Below are 17,025 nucleotides of genomic sequence, written 5' to 3'. Positions count from 1 at the left end.
CTATGCCAAAAAGAAATGCGAAATCCAGGAAAAAGGAAAAAAAAACAGGACAAGCCGCTTCGCCACTCCCACTTTTATGCCGTGCACTCCCCACACGGCAAACCTTAGTTGCCCTTCACCGGTCGCCCTTCCACCCCTCTAATGCCAGAGAGAGGGTAGAAGGGAGACAGCATAGGGGTGGGACAAAGCCATTCCATAGGAGGTGTACGACACAAAGGTGGATGTAACAAAGAAGCTCAGATTGTTTTCTTCATGGCAATACGACGAAGGCATATCGTGCGGGGAGGGGATTCGTTTGCAACACAAAGGCGAATGTGACAAAGAGACTCACCCCCTTTTCTTCCCTGGGATTTCGCTTTCTTTTTTTCCTTTCGGAGCACATGCCCCACAGTCAGATTAAATTGTTACAACTGATAATGTGGCATGGGAGCACTGTAGTAAGTGGTTTATTTTACCATAAAACACATATAAAACTTGATGGTGCATCAGCTGCTGATTCTTATGCCCGATACGCATTTAAAACTGGTATCCTTATAAGTGGTTTCGACTGTGTCCTGGATCCCTGTGATACTGAAGAGGTGGCCAAACGAGTGCGGTGAGTGCGCCTCCACGCCTCTTCAGTTTATTAGGTAATTTATTTTTAGGTAATTTAAGTAATGGGTCATTTATTTCAATCTTAGTGTCTATAAATTATATGTGGCCTCCTTTTACAGACTTGTCAGGACAGCTATCATGAAAACGTCACTGTTGTGAGCAAAATGGTGTGACGTTAGAGACAACAGTAGCAATGTATTGTCAGTGTTGCATGCATTTGCAGAAACACGGTTGGAAGATGCAAGCACACGTTTCCCACCTAGCTCCGACGTCAGCGAGCATGAGCGCACGTGTGAAATTGAGCACACGACGGGTGACTTTGTAGTCGTCAGCGCTTTAGTGGTTCACGCGAACTCTGTGACGTCTTGTATTCACGATTTTTTGTCACTTAAGGGGGGAGGTGAGATCAGAGCTAACTTTTTTGTTCTTTGACCTAGAGCAACGAAATTTGGCAGCCACACTTGAAAGTGTCTTAAATAAAGAAATGTGCAGTTTCATTACGATAACTTGACTAGTTTTCAAGTTACAAAAAGTTACATGTGTTCCGCTTGTGGAAGACCTGGCACTTTAACAAAACATGCCAGGGAGCTGCCTGTATTTTTAATCTTTGCTCAAAAGAGCACTACAGGGTACAACAGTTCCAAAACTTTTTAAACCATTTTATTTTTTCTTACACAGAACATCATGTTCACCTTCACTAATTGTACCAGAACTTGTCATTCACAAATTAGCATGCAGAAGAAAAACTAAGCCCTCAGCAAGATATTGAAGACTGTCATATCCTCAAGCACTCTTCAGGGAATACATAAAAACAAACAGGATCAAAATTGGTCCAGGCATTCCTATGCTACCCTTTCCACAGAAAATGCAGAATGCCCAAATTGCACCCCTGAGAAAACATCTCTCAAAGTTTTTGGAGCAGTTTACATCTCTCAAAATGCACCAGGATTGTAGTTTTTGCTGTCTATGATTACAGGCGGTTTTTTGGGTCTCTGCCTTCTGATTTTGTGCACACGAGACGATTTTCTGAGCCACTGACAACCGATGCTCGATGTGCTTAGTTACGCAGTTCGAGGTACCGATGCGCAAAATTCCTAGTCGCAGGCTCGAGGAGTCGATACTTGATGTGCTTAGTCGTGCAGTCCAAGGTGTCAAAGCGCAATGTGCTCAGTTGTGCAGTCCGAGGTGCCAAAGCACGAAATGCCTAGTCGCAGGCTTGAGGAGTAGACACCTCGATGTGCTTAGCTGCGCAGTCCGAAGTGACGACGCACGAAATGCCTAGACGCGGTCTCGAGGAGTCGATGTTCGATGTACTTAGTCACGCATTTGGAGGTGCCGATGCACAAAATGCTTAGGTGAGGGTCCGAGATGTTCACGTGCAATGTGCTTGATCGCCGAGTCAGAGATTCCTATGCGTGAAATGCTTAGCCGCAGGTTTGAGGACTGCATGTGTGATGTGCTTAGTCATGAATTCCAAAACAGCGAGTGCTGAAAGGCTTAACCGCATGTCCGAGGGTTCTGCGCGCAAATCTTGGTCGCGATGTCCGCATCGCCAATGCTTGGTATGCTTAGCCGCGGGTCTGAGAGGTCCACAGACGTAAGAATCGGCCACGCTACTGCAATGTCCGCGTAGCGCCCGTTTTGAGACGTTGAGATTATGGGGAGTGGAAACTTCCAGACTCGCGAGGTGCAAAGAGCCGAGCAGACAACATGAGTGCCGGACCAATGGTGAACCACGCTGGAATCCTGTGGCGGGCGCGGCCAATCGTAGGCTCCGGCCTGACGTTCAATCATTTGCTTTTTGTGTGTTTGTTTCTGTATGGAGGAGGTAGCTGAAGTGGCAAATTTGAAGACTTAGAAATGCGCTTTCCAATGAGATCAAGATGGCAGCACACAGTTGCGCCATTCTGAAGATATTGTGGCTTGAAAATGCTGTTCTTTCTTGATTTCCGCGAAATTTGTTTTCACCACCTTGGCTGACAAAACACATTTTTTAGAGCACTTATGAGTGGTTCACAGTGATGATATTTCAGAATCAGATAGAGGGCACGGCAGCTTACCAGCGGACAACATGCCTAAATCGCCATTGCTGCTTGTGCAGGTTTTGCCGTGGTTTTTCGCCGTAGTGTCTACGGCGAACAACAGGACTGAACCAGGATTCTTCGATGTGCCGCAACGTGGCAATGACACTGCGGTCCGTCTACTTGACAACGCCCACCCTTCAGGAGTGACGTCATCGCTGGACAACCTAGAAAAGGCCCAGCCCGGCATCGATTTCTTCAGAGGGCACGGCAGCTTACCAGCGGACAACATGCCTAAATCGCCATTGCTGCTTGTGCAGGTTTTGCCGTGGTTTTTCGCCGTAGTGTCTACGGCGAACAACAGGACTGAACCAGGATTCTTCGATGTGCCGCAACGTGGCAATGACACTGCGGTCCGTCTACTTGACAACGCCCACCCTTCAGGAGTGACGTCATCGCTGGACAACCTAGAAAAGGCCCAGCCCGGCATCGATTTCTTCAGAGGGCACGGCAGCTTACCAGCGGACAACATGCCTAAATCGCCATTGCTGCTTGTGCAGGTCAGTCAGCTGGGCAATTTGCCCGCTTATCGTAGCGATGATAGGTTTCTGTTGGTCCTGCCGTGCCCTCAAAAGTGTTCTGCTATCTTGTCTGATTGCTGGTCGATGCTCATGTTATTGCTTGTGTCAGGTGACATAGAACAGAACCCTGGGCCCAAGGCTAATGAAATGTTGCAGGTCATTATCGATAGACTGGATGAAAGCGACCGCAAGATGGACCGTATAAGAGAGGAAATTGCTGCTGTTAATGCTAAAACTGATAAGTTACAAGGAATTTTGACAATGTTCGAGGAAATGAGCAACAGAATTAATAAATTGGAATCGGTTGTCCAACAGCAAGCATTGAAGTTAATTGACTACGAAAACAGAAGTAGGCACAACAATCTCCTAGTATTTGGAATCAATGAAAGTGCTGATGAAACAGAAACCAAACTCAGAGAACAGGTCCTAGACGGTATTTTTGACAATACTTTGGGGGTCCCCGTCAGGACAGTAGAGAGAATTCACCGAATTGGAAAAGCGAAACCGGATAAACCAAGACCAATTATTATGAAGTTCCTTGATTCCAGGGAAAAGGACAGTGTTCTAAAGAACTGTTTTAAACTGAAGGGCACTAATGTTCGGGTTAGCCAAGACTATGCTAGGGAAACAGCGGAAATAAGAAGAAAGCTTTGGGAAAGTGCAGCATCGGATCGGTCAAAAGGCACGAAAGTCAAGCTTATCTACGATAAACTTAAAATAAAAGACAAAATGTACACTTGGGACCTCACTAACGATAAGCGCATACCATATGGATATAAAGAAAGTAGATTCGGTAAAGAAAAGCAAAAAAAGTTTGAAGTGGCAGGCTGCCCGCCTGACCCAGACGGTTCAACAAGTTCGATGGTGACGCCCGGCTCGTCACCTACGTCATAGCTACGTTTTCTTGTTTTAAATGCACGCAGCATAGTTAACAAAACAACTGACCTAGAATTTCTGCTGCTTTCCCGGAGCCCTTGCATGGTTTTGATAACGGAAACTTGGCTGCACTGTGGGATACAAGATGAACAATTATTCCCCCTGGATACAAAATGTTTAGGAAAGACCGCGATTCCCGTGGAGGAGGGGTGTGTATCATAATAAAGAATTCTGTCCACGCGGCTCTAATTGATAGTGACATCCCTGAAACAGTTTGGTGCAGAATTTCCTTTCAAAGTGTCGTTTATCTAGTCGGTGCAATATATCGGCCACCTTCGACTTCGCTTGACTTCCTAAACCGATTGAACACATTCTTGTGCAACAATGTACATAGGAACACGCGGTTAATTATGGCCGGAGACTTCAATTTACCGCACATTAACTGGCAAGACCTACTCTGCAGCGGCGCTGAAGCATCCAGCGCTGATAAACTACTGGATATAATGTTTTCTTTTAATCTAAATCAAATCGTTCAAGAGGACACAAGAATAACTTCTAGGTCGCGGTCATTGTTGGACCTAGTGTTCCTATCCAATAATATAGAACATCATTTGTTGACAATTGAGGAAGGTATTTCCGATCACCGAATGATTGTAGTGAATATGGCTACTAGCAGTGTGCCCCGTATGAAATGCTCCCCTATAATTACGGTAAAGGACTACAAACGTGCTGATGACAATTCAATATTAGATTTTTTGGAATTCTCGTTTGGCCAATTTGAGCACCATGCAAAGGAAAAAACTGTAGATGAGCTTTGGAATGAATTTAAGGATATAGTAGAGCATTGTGTGGACCGATTTGTGCCAACTCGAAAAAAAAAGACTAAACAACGCCGACCTTGGATTAACCGCGGCATCATTCACATGAAAAGAAAATTAAAGCGACTGCGTAAAAAGAAAAAAGGTTCGGACGAAATACCGAGACTTCGCGCAGAGTTGAGGCATACTCTGACACTATCCAAAAAGCAATTCTTTGAACAAACACTGACAGGGTTCCTAAAAAGTTCCCCACAAAAATTCTGGAGATATCTTAGCAGTAGGAAGGATAAAATTGAAGAAATTGTAAAGGACAACATAAAGTTAACAAAGTCTGCGGACATTGCCGAACATTTTAATTACTTCTTTCAATCTGTGTTTACTAATAATACAAACATGAATACAGACGAGCATTTACCATATATAACACGTTACCCAATGGGAAATCTAGAAATCAAACAAGAAGGGGTGTTCCAATTGCTGCTGAGTTTAGATGGAAAAAAATCTAGTGGACCTGACAGAATTTGTCCTGAATTTCTGAAACGCTATGCTGAATGGATGTCATACTACTTAACGATAATTTTCGCGAAATCATTACATACGCATTCTCTACCCACAGACTGGCGCAGGGCCGTAGTTATACCAGTGCACAAAGGCGGTGATCGCACACTTGTAAATAATTACCGTCCTATTTCACTCACATGTATCAGTTGTAAAATTCTGGAGCACATCATCGCAAAACATATTTTACGATTTCTAGAAGTGAATAGTTTACTTTACTCAAACCAGCATGGCTTCCGTACTGGACTATCTACCATTACACAATTAATTGAAGTAGTTCATGATCTCACTGCCGCCTTAGATGAGAAGCATCAGATTGACGTCATTTGTATAGATTTTGCAAAAGCCTTCGATAAGGTTCCGCATAATAAGCTGATCTTTAAACTGAGAGAAATAGGTATCGATGAAAGATTAGTGCTATGGATAAAAGAATATTTAACTGATCGTAAACAGACTGTAAGTTTAGATGGCAGCCTGTCGAGTCCACTCCAAGTGCTTTCAGGTGTTCCTCAGGGGTCAGTCTTGGGGCCACTGTTATTTCTTATATATATAAACGATATCTCTTCTGTTATTGCAGAACCGGTAAAAATGAAGCTTTTTGCAGATGATTGCCTAATTTATTCTACCGTAACCAATGTTCAGGATCAACTGAGAATTAGTCGTTGTTTAGAAAATTTCAGCCGATGGTGTAAATTATGGGGTATGAATATAAACTACAATAAATCAACATACACACATATGACTAAGAAAGTAAACGTTCTGCCTTTTAACTATTACATCGATGGTAATTTGTTAGTTCGTGCTAACAAGTTTAAGTATCTAGGTGTTACAGTTACGCATAATCTGACATGGCAGACGCACATAGAAAATGTGTGCTCGAAGGCGAATCAGAGATTAGGTTTCTTAAGGCAAAAACTAGGTCAAGCTTCGCGAGATGTAAAGCTGATGGCTTATAAAACTTTTGTTAGACCTTTACTTGAATACGCCTCAGTCATCTGGAGCCCTCATCAGAAAGAAATGACTACAAAGTTAGAAAAAGTTCAACGTCGTGCCGCGCGCTTCATATGCTCAAAGTACCGCCGTTTAGAATCCGTTACACTGATGTTGCAGTCTTGTGAACTGGAAACACTAGAAGTACGAAGGCTAAAAAATCGTCTGAAAGTGTTTTACAGAATACTACATGGACATTTAAAAATCAACAAAGATGAGTACGTGCATCTTCCAGGAAAACGAAGCAGTCGTGTTAACCATCAATATGTTTTACGTCCATACTTTGCTCATAGTGATGTGTTCCGCTTTTCTTTTTTCCCTGCCGTGATTGAACTCTGGAACGCAATACCAAGCTTTGTGGCAGAAGCCAGTGATGTTTGTGAATTTGAAAAATTGTTAAACATGTATTTTTGTGATTTCGCTGCCACTTGATGCACCTGTATATATGGTCTGCCTGTATTTAAACCCTCCCTGTAAGAACCCTCAGCAGAGGGTTGACAGTATGAAGAAATAAATAAATAAATAAAAAGGAGTTATAGAAACTGAAAATGTGATTTTCAAAAAATTGATTTTTTTGGCCATTTTTCGCAATGCGAAAGCTGCGTCCCCCCTTAAAGGTTATCCGCCAGGCGGGAATTACTAAATCCAGAATCGTGAAAGAGAAATTGTTTTGCATTAAATTTTAGGGGACACAATCATGCATATGCTGACTGCTATTATTGTCGCCTAGATGCTGGGTATCACCCAAGAGTAAAAAATAATCACGGGAGAATTTGGTGCCTGCACTCCTTTAACAGCACATAGAGACTGTCAGCTAGCCTTGCACACGAAAATAAATGCGCCAGGCTGTATGGAGCCTGAAAGTTACAAATAGGCGTAGGTGATCTTGATATGCGTGACAAAGGCCGCCAATTGTGAGCAACACACACTTATTTTTTTCAAATGCGTGAAAATTCTTATTGGTGGGTGTACAGTGTAAAAGAAAAAATTCGGTGGCGATTTAGTGGTCAGTACAAGAGAAATGCAGCAGCATTAAGTTGCACCTCTTTGATGTCCCGAATTTATGATTTAAACCGCATTCAACACATTGCAAAGCGTTGTTCGGGAGCTCATGCACACTTGCCGGAGTGCGCTCACTCCTGGTTAAATGCCTTGGCAGGCTTCACTTTGTATTGAGCTATCAAAAGCACTTTAATATGTGCAAGTTGGAGGTGGCTACTATCCATCAGTCAAGCTGGGGCAGGACAAAGCTGGTCCGCACCACATAGCATGGCCAGACTGGAGCATATGAACGAGAGTGAACACTCAAGCCCTGTCGTGCACAAAGCAAACTCTGTGCATATGCGCTACAGCTGCATGTAGTTGCGATCTGCTACGTAGCATAGATATCATCACCGCTGTAGGGTGCCGTGTTTGGCATGCCTTAGGTGCCAAAATCGGAAGTAGTGGTGTCTACATGAACATCCAAAATCAAATCTGAACTGCACGTCACAGTGCATGATGTTCAGTAGATGGAGTGGTGTGGGAATGCCGCACTCCGTCGTAGCCTTCGCAGTGCAAGTCATTGAAAAAGGAGTGGAAGCATCACAAATGGGATCATGGGCAACCTTTAATGGCCAATAACTCTGCTTCTGCTGAACGTATTGAAGTACTTATTGCGGCAAAGTATTTCTGATATAGTCCATTTTAACTTCAAATGCATTTTTCAACTTCAATAAATAGTGGTTAAGGGGCCCCTCTATGGAGGCCCTCAAACTCCTTTCTATTATTCACAAAATGACTTTTGTATTAAAGAATGCCGCCTTGCAAATCTCATGCTGGAAATTTTTTTCGAATCCTTGAAGTACAAACAGAGTTATCGCACAGCTTCCTCTATCTTTTCATCTCTGCTAGCACGCTGGAAGCTACAAGGGGGAGAAGCCCAAGGGGCAAAGGGCCATCCGAAAGTTGAGCGCCTCGGCGGCGAGCGGGCTCTTCGCCGCACCCCATGGCGGTCCCGGTAGACTACACTTTTGCAGCATGCTGGTGCTATCTCAGAGACCGCATGCAGCTCCCACAGCTACGTGTAACTGTTGTGCGTAGACCGGCAGTGCAATGATTCAATAATTTTTCAGTCTTTTTGAGATCGCAGGCATAAACATGTTTCATTTATTGAACTTAAATTCAGCACACATCAGCCAGCAAGTAGCTGTTGGTGGGTACAGTTGCGCTTGCGATGAGGCTGCATGCTGACACTGAGGAAGCAAGAGTTAAAAATTTTTCGCTGTTTTTGACAGGAGATTGCACGTTCCGTGCTGCATGCAGGGCAATAATATTTGGCTCACATGTTCACAGGAGCCTCTTCTTCTACAGATTGGCAACATTTTCTTACTACATTCAAAAGAGTGTTTCAGGGCCCCTTTAAGTAGATTGCTTGGTTGCACAGTCAGTGCTTGTATAATTATTGTTGTGGATACAGACATGTTCGTAAGCTTGAACTCAGGTTTGCTAGACAGAATAAATCCACAAAGACAAGGTTATTGAGGTGCACAATTATGATAGAAAACCCAGACACTTACAAACTGGGCAACAATTCCAATTTAAATACCAAGGGGCTAACATCCATATTGAAGCAATAGTAATGACTGACATCAAGTGCCAACTCCTGTTAGTTGACAAGAAAGCCAGAGAAGTAGTTAAGGGCAGATCTACTCAGAAAGCTTTTTGTTTAAATATTTGTGACAGCTCATTGAGACTTTCACCATTTACAGAGTTTGAGCTCCTCTTTTCAAATCAGCTCCTAGTTTTTCGGTAACTCATTTCGTTAATTACTTGCACACCATGCATTTGTAAAAACAATGAATTTTTGCACGAGCTTAGGCGATAACAGTGAGCACAAGAAAACACTAAAAAGTAGCTCATATTACTCCCAATGAATAGTAGAATTCAATAAAGCAAAAAAATATAGTGCAACATTTGTCCTTTAGTCTCAGTTTCAGTTTTATCATTCTCAACAAAGAAACTTTTGAAATTATCATACTGAATAAGTTTGTGAAAAGCTCTGAAAGTTGTTTCTTTGAATTCAGAACATGTTAAAGCATAAGCATGCTAAAGTTTATTATGCTGGGACTACATAAAGTGCACAAATTTTAACGCACAAACTCTAAAAATTCTACAAAATGAAGAACTGACAAAAACACACTTGAAAGTTTAAAAAAAGAAACATGATGTTAGGCTTTGGCGGGGAAACAATTCTTTTTTCTTTATTTATTCTTTTGCATTTTCAGCAAGCATGTGGCACTGCCAAAGTGGGCTCCGAGAAAAGATGGTTAGGCCTACATCCCCATGAAAATTTCAGAATTCGCACTTTGATGAACCACCACGAGTGCTTTTCGCATTTTTTACTAACTAGTTGCTTTTCAGCTTTGATTTTATAATACATAAAAGAAGAGGCTTGGAGGAATACAAAACACACAATCAACTTTTTTTCTGAAAAAGATCAGTTTTTCGACCCTCACCTCCGCTGAAAAACCATGCAACAAGCGACAGAATGAAAAATTTTAGGTGCAACATTAAAAGACAGGACAGAGGTGTGGATTAAAGAGCAAAGAGGGGTAACCGATATTCTAGTTCACATTAAGAGGAAAAAATTGAGCAGTAGAGGTCTTGTAATGTGTAGAGCAGATAATTGGTGGTCTATCAGAGCCTATCAGACTTGGTGCCAAAGGAAGGGAAGTGCAGTTGAGGACGGCAAGTAATTAGGTGGTTGGATGAAATTAGGAAATTTGAAGGCATAATTTCACATTAGCTAACGCAAGATAGGGGAAATCGGAGATCGCTGGGAGAAGGCCTTGTCTTGCAGTTGGACATAAAAAATAAGTTGGTGATGATGATGATCTCTTGGCAGGATGAACTATTAATCACACGAGAGAGAGAGATAATGCAACCAATGGAAACCTCCATGTTGTGAAAACGTCAGAGATGTTCCAAGTACTTATCCGCAGCTGATAAGCATTGGGCCTTAGCCTCCTGCAATGTCGTTTAATGAAGTGCCATTTAAACAATGACACACAGCTGTTGCCCATGAGAAACCTTACAGACTATCATTTACAAAAAGAGAAGCGGCGGTGAACGCTGGCGTTTGCTTATTCCATTAGACTACAGTCAACGACCAATTTTTCTGGCTCCGTAGGGCACGCGAAAACATCAGAAAAATCGGACAATCAGAAAAATGAATGCATGTCTTTTACTGCACCCAAAGGCTCGAATCACCACAGGCACGTCCGAAATAGCTCTGAAGGCCTGTCAGCACACTTATTAGGCGTATCGGTGCTCGTACTTTGATAGGAGACGGCGGGTGCACGCGCTTATAATTAAGGGTTACATACCGAGTACCGTGACAATTTCCCCTTCACACACTTGGTATGCTTGACCGCAGTACTTTGGTTATGTTTCACCGCGTAACACGCTTGACCGCAGTACTTTGGTTCTGTTTCACCGCGTAACACGCTTGTATCGAGGCGAAGCTGACTTTCGGGAACCGGCATTATGCAACGCGCCTTGCTTTCCGAGCTTCGAAGCCACTGGAGAGGATTACAAAGGCGGAGTTGGCGCCATTGTTTACAGCGGCAAATTGTTTCAATGAAAAGAACGGCATCGAGCAGCAAGAAGCTTGGTAGAGAACGTCGAAGTGGCTAGGCCTAGCGTTGATCCTGGGTGCCCTGGGTGCCGTGACCCTGGGTAGAGAGTGCCGGTTCGAGGCGGCAAGACAATCAAAAGGGCGGCGGTGGTCGCTTCGATGAATGCCATTTCGGAGCTGTGGTCACGGGTAAACGTCCAGAAAATCTGTCGGTGAAGGTTTTTTGCATCTGAAATTTCAGACGCTCCTGACTCATTGACTTTATGGAGTATGTAGTGGTGCTGCGAAGGCGTCCGAATTATAGAGCATATCCGAAAGATCGGTCGCTGACTGTAGTGCCGAAAGAAAATAGAAAATTTAGGCTTCGTACCGATTATTGCATGATTAATAAGCAAACCAATATGTTTTCGTTCTCTATGCTATGCACTAAAGCATTACTAATGAAGTGGGAGGCTGGCATTGTTTTCCTAGAATTGACCTTTGTAAAGGGTATTGGCAGATACCATTCGGGAGATTCCACACGACAAGTTGCGGGGAGTTATCTTTTTTGGACAAGCTACACAAGTGCATTAATCAGCATGGCGGACACTTACGCAATGTAATTTTCAAGAAATAGCGAAACATATTTCTCCACAAGAACAATGTATTTTTGTGAACAAATAAGCATATACACTTTCCCCTGAAGTGTTGTTTTATGTTCAAGAGCCTCAGGTGTTTTGGCGCATCCTGTAGTTGTAATACGAAATAGTTTATCTGCAGAAGTATTCAAAACATCAAGGATTAAAAAAAAAACAGCCCTACAAAATGTGTGCAGTGAGATTTCAACTGCACTACTAACGTAGCTTCTGTGGCTTTGCCTGCTAAGTATGAAAGTCATTATCACTACTGACTTCTATGATCACATTATACTTGCGTAGCTTGCACAGCATTGCCTGGAGAGTATAAAGTGGAGCATGAACAAAGTCACTATCACTATTACCTGTTGCCCCTCGGACTCCGACAGTGGTGTCAGTTCATCCAGGCTTCCCCCTCCTCCTGGAGCCTGCTGCTGATCAGGGTACGATGTCTCAGATGCCAGCAGACCCCGCAGCATCTGCCCTTCTTGGTGCAACGGCCCAGATGTTGGTTCTTCAACTACTCGAGCTCGCGGAATATTCGTCTGCTGCGCTGGCATCACCAGCTCAGAAAACGCTGGTGGGAACCTCCAGGGCTGTGCGATGGATGCGCGCATCGCCACTCCACGCACGGGTGCTCGCATTGAGTCTGGAAGGAAATGTGAAGCAGAACCATCGACCATGTGACTAAAATAACTAACCGCACACCTGGCTCCTACACCCAAACTTCCCATTTGCTCCTGCCTCTTTCAAATCAGTACTGTTGTATAAGACTTTGGTGGATTTTAAGCTTGAATATGCCTCTTGTGTTTGGGATCCTTTTACTACCTTATTTACTTGATTATAATGCACACTCAATTGTAATGCGCACTTGATTTTTTCATGACCAGAAGCCAAGAATCTAATGCACCCAATTTAATGCGCACACCTATTGTCATACTTCAGAAAATGCAAACTGCAATATTTTGAGCCTGCTGAAGTGCAATTTAAACCCCAGCTGGGTGTTTAAATTGTTTTACTGTTGGACACCAGCTCGTGGCGTTCAATATTAGAGGAACTGACAACCGGCCAGAAGGTCTCATGAGAAATGAAAATACCATGCTTTGTAATGATAGAATCGAGCATGCTGTTTGCAATTTAAGCAGGAATAATAATTTTGAATTGGAATAGAAGGTATTAAAAGACAGTAAGTGGTGTGAACTGGCAATGGAACCTTGGTATCTGAGACGTATTCAATGAGATTACTGTGTGCAAGTCTGCTGTTATTCAGCACCCCATACTTATTGTTTAAAATATAATACAGACATTTGCACTTTATTCCATGTGTATTACGTACGAACTAAAGAATCAATTCATGCTCACGAGCAGCGCTCATTAGCATGAGAAGTTACAACCACTGTTGTATGCTGTTATTGTTAACAAAAGTATTCATCCTGGAGCATGTTATTATACTAATACAAATAGTGTGATGTCAGTGCTGTCGTAACAGTTGACAAAAAAAATTATCGACAAAGAAGAGGAAAGCCTGCTGATCACACCAAACTCTCTACCACGTGGCTGACACCTGAATAACTGTGGGGAAGAAGGAATGGAAAAGCCACCAAGATAGAAAGGAAGAGAGCACTTGGAGAGAGCTCTGCTGGCATAAGTTGTACTGGAAATACTTCTGAAGCACTATTTAATAAGTACCACACACTTGGCCTTTCCATTGACTGCCTTCACTGGTCATGTGGATCCACTATCGTACAATGTAAAGCACATTGTAGTCTGGCCAACTTCACTGATTGATCAGGATTGACAGCATGCCTAATGTACGTGAGGCAGCAGGATAAAAAATGTTAAGTAGTAGGCTCAAGGTTAGAATTGTAACTTTCAGCATTTATGCCAAGTGCCTATAGTGTACGCAGAGTTGCTTATGCCACGACAGTTGAGGAAATGCTAAGACCTGTACTACGCAGCAGTGACTGAAATCCAAGCAAGTCAGTGGTTCAGAGGATTATGGAGGCTTGAAGTGGTCAACAGTAGTCAAACAAGGAATGTAGCCGAAGCTGTTTCAGGAAGAGGTCATGGTTTTTGGGAAGTTACCGCAAAAATCCGAGACTTGAAGAAAAGGACAACTAGAAGCAGTAACATATAAAAGTGCCTACATTTGAAGTAATGTAACATAGCAGAGTGTGGGTGTAGACCAGTTGATTATCCATGATTCTGGGAAGTTATCACAAGAAAACACTAGACTTGAAGAAAGGGACAACACAAAGCGGTAACACATAAAAGTGCCTACTTTTGAAGTAATGTAACATAGCAGAGTGGTGGGTGTAGGCCAGTTGGTCTTTACTACACTAATGCTCTACTAGCAGCATTAAAGGCGACCACAGCGTGTCATTTGAGCGGAGCAGTAGCGGCACACTGGATCTGACGGTGGTTGTGGGTACCAAAGTTAACCTAAGTATAAATAAATTTGAAATGTTTCGTGCATGGGTGCCAGTCTGCTACGACATTCATTACTATTGCTTTATTGATACTGCAGTTGTTTTAAGCCAAGTTCCAGCATAAAACAAAGGTGCACTGGTGTTCCGGAGTACCTGCAATTACTATCTTTAGGCCACTGCTGCCACCAGTCGCTGAATTAGGTGGCTTAGTGTGTAACAGTGCTGGGCAGTATCGAAGATACATCTTAGATACTGTCTTAGGTACTCTTTGGGTATCTTGTATCTGTACCATGACACATCTGGCAACATGTGTATCAGTATCTGTATCATGATACACAAAACGTGTATCAGTATCTGTATTTTTGATACTACATGAAAGAATGTATCGTGTATTTAAGATACAAGATACTGCTATCGCAACATCACCGTGCGAAACCATAAACATTGGCTGAACTTCGCTTCGCAAGCTGATACTGCTGCCACTAAGCCACCTCTAGTGAGGGCAGGCTATGAGGTCCCTATTGGTGGAGTAGAGTCACGCAGTGGCACTCGCGCCATCTTGACAAAAACAAGTGCAAACATCTGTGCGCAGCCAAGCTTTTGTTTTCTTGATTTTATTTTGTTTTTAGTTGCATTGGTGCCGTGACACTTTCTCGTAGTCACTGTATTATGCTGCTTACACCACTGCATGCGGCGTCTTTTGCAGAAATTGTGATGCCACTATAGTGTCATTATCGAAGTTTGTCTTGCATGGTGCTTCCTTACAAATTCTGAAGAATGCAAGTATGGTGTTGCCTTGCATCTAGTGGTTTTCACACATTAGCGATTTGAAGGATCTCGTGGATGTAAGTTCAACGGTTGTGAACCAAAGTGTGGATTTCAGGGAGACTTGTGCATAAGGCGGCAATTTTGTGTATGTGATTATTGCTCGCAAGCATCAAAAGTAATTTTTTTTACTGTGTTACATGATAAGAATTCTGCGAAATATGAAGCTACGAAAGCTGCACATACGAAACTGCCTTTTTATTTTACTTACACATATTTTTCTTTTTTAAAGCTCACTCTTACATTTCTTACTGTTACAAATCACCAGATAATCGAAGCTATATATGTGGCAGTGGTGTGAATAGCGGTGGCATCCTGCGACGCCTTGGGCCACTACAATACATATCAAACGTTTTTGAGCTGCACAAATTATCTAAATGAAGAAAAATCGTAAAAGGATTGCATTTTAATGAATATGTCACAAACGAATGCTTCACACCAGCAGATAAGTAGAATATGAAAGGTCACTGCATCTTTATGTGCTCTTTGTATATTCAATGCGTAACAAAAAATGTTGCTACCAGCGTTGTTCCTGCTGTACACCTGTCTGGCGATCCTGTATTGCGTAAACGGTAATATGTTTACGGACAAGGTAAAACACCACAGTGATATTTGCACCATTGTGCAGAGGCTTCTTATTGACATTTTTGCAATTAGATAGCGACCAGCCAGCTGGTTGGCAAGCACAGCAGCGACTCCCATCGATTACAAAAGTGACAAGTAAGAACTGCTGAGAGCGCAGTGTATAAAGAGCTTTCACGTAAGCAGCTAAAGCAACCCCAATAAATTGTTTCGGAATGAAAGTATTATACTTTGAGCAAGAAAGACAAAACTCTTAAGATACTAACAGACATTTCATTCAAATGAAACAAGCTTGATTGGAGAAGAAATTTTCAAGCTGACATTTCTGTGCATACGCGTTTGAAGCTACATTATAGCATAGATTTATAATAAGCAATTTGTAAGTGTATCGAAGTATCTCACGATACAAACGGAAAGTGTCGTATCGGATACAATAATTGCATTAGTATCTTGTATCTGTGTCTCAAATACTTCTTGCCCGAGTACCTTGTATAGCTCTGGTGTGTATTAAACACAACTGAAAGCTTCACTTGTAGCTGGAGATGTTAGCCTGGTTCACAGAGCGCATATACCATATACACACATGTAATGAACACACTTTTTATCTGAAAAAAGAAAATTGAAGCAAAGTTGGGGGGTTGAGGGGTGCATTTATTATGTGGGGTCAACTTTATGGGAACTTTTTGAAACAGCAAAAATTGATAAGCCTGTAATTATTTGAAAAATGTATTAGATAACTTGATCTCTGCATCAAAAATACATGTGCGCTATTTGCAAACTGTAACAGAGTTTTATTGCACTTCACTCAACATTGGAACCACCAGATCTGTTGTCCAGGTCACTGGCAGCTTCATCCACATGGTGGTGCCACAACAGCCCATTCTCGCAGCCACTTCTAGCTGTCTGCCATGATCCTAAGCACGATGCTGAAGTGATGCTTTTCAGCGCCTATTGTTTGACAAGCACGTGGCGTACAACTTTTTTCTTGACAGTCCTGGTCATGAGCATGTCAAAGTTTATCAGCATTATCATTTTGTGAGCAGATAAATTCTCTGTCCCGCAGCAGGCATTTAACTTGACTTGGGGCCCATCACACATGCCGAAACCAAAGAGGGCAGAAAGCGAGCAACAGACGTGTGAATTCGACACTATGCCCGACTATGCCCATTACACTGACCAAGTGCTGGCTTCCCCTTTTTAACTTAAGACTTTCCCGTGCATCAAGCCCAGCTGTGCATTGTGCACACAAGCTCTTCTATTACGTCAGAGTAAAGTCCGTAAACTGCGCTGAGCAAGCCAGTTGCAGTTTCTTTCTCTCTCGAGTATGCCAGGTGCTTTTGTGCCAGCACTGGTGGCAGGCATGGGGTAAGAACACTGAGTGTTATCACGGTCACTCTTTCCGTCAGGTCCCAAATGACCAAGACAATGTGCAGCCTGTTCTTACTGCACCCTTGCCACCAGCGTTCTCTCTCTTTGTTGTCAGCTTCTCAGTCATCAAACCACTGTCCCTGCAGGTGTG

The 17,025-nt window shown here is 42.8% G+C and overlaps 1 protein-coding gene across 1 annotated transcript in view; it reads right to left on the bottom strand.

The window, feature by feature from the left end:
• Nucleotides 1-17,025, bottom strand: part of LOC142558348 (uncharacterized) — an 89,042-nt gene that overhangs the window by 30,412 nt on the left and 41,605 nt on the right. The window contains exon 6 of the mRNA XM_075670492.1: nt 12,036-12,319. Within this exon, the coding sequence (XP_075526607.1) occupies nt 12,036-12,319 (284 nt within the window). The remainder of the gene's footprint in view (nt 1-12,035; nt 12,320-17,025) is intronic.

This window comes from Dermacentor variabilis, chromosome 9 (genome assembly GCF_050947875.1).
Source record: "Dermacentor variabilis isolate Ectoservices chromosome 9, ASM5094787v1, whole genome shotgun sequence".
Lineage (NCBI taxonomy): Eukaryota > Metazoa > Arthropoda > Arachnida > Ixodida > Ixodidae > Dermacentor > Dermacentor variabilis.
The sequence above is the reverse complement of the archived record's forward strand: the minus strand, read 5'-3'. Positions and strand labels throughout refer to the sequence as shown.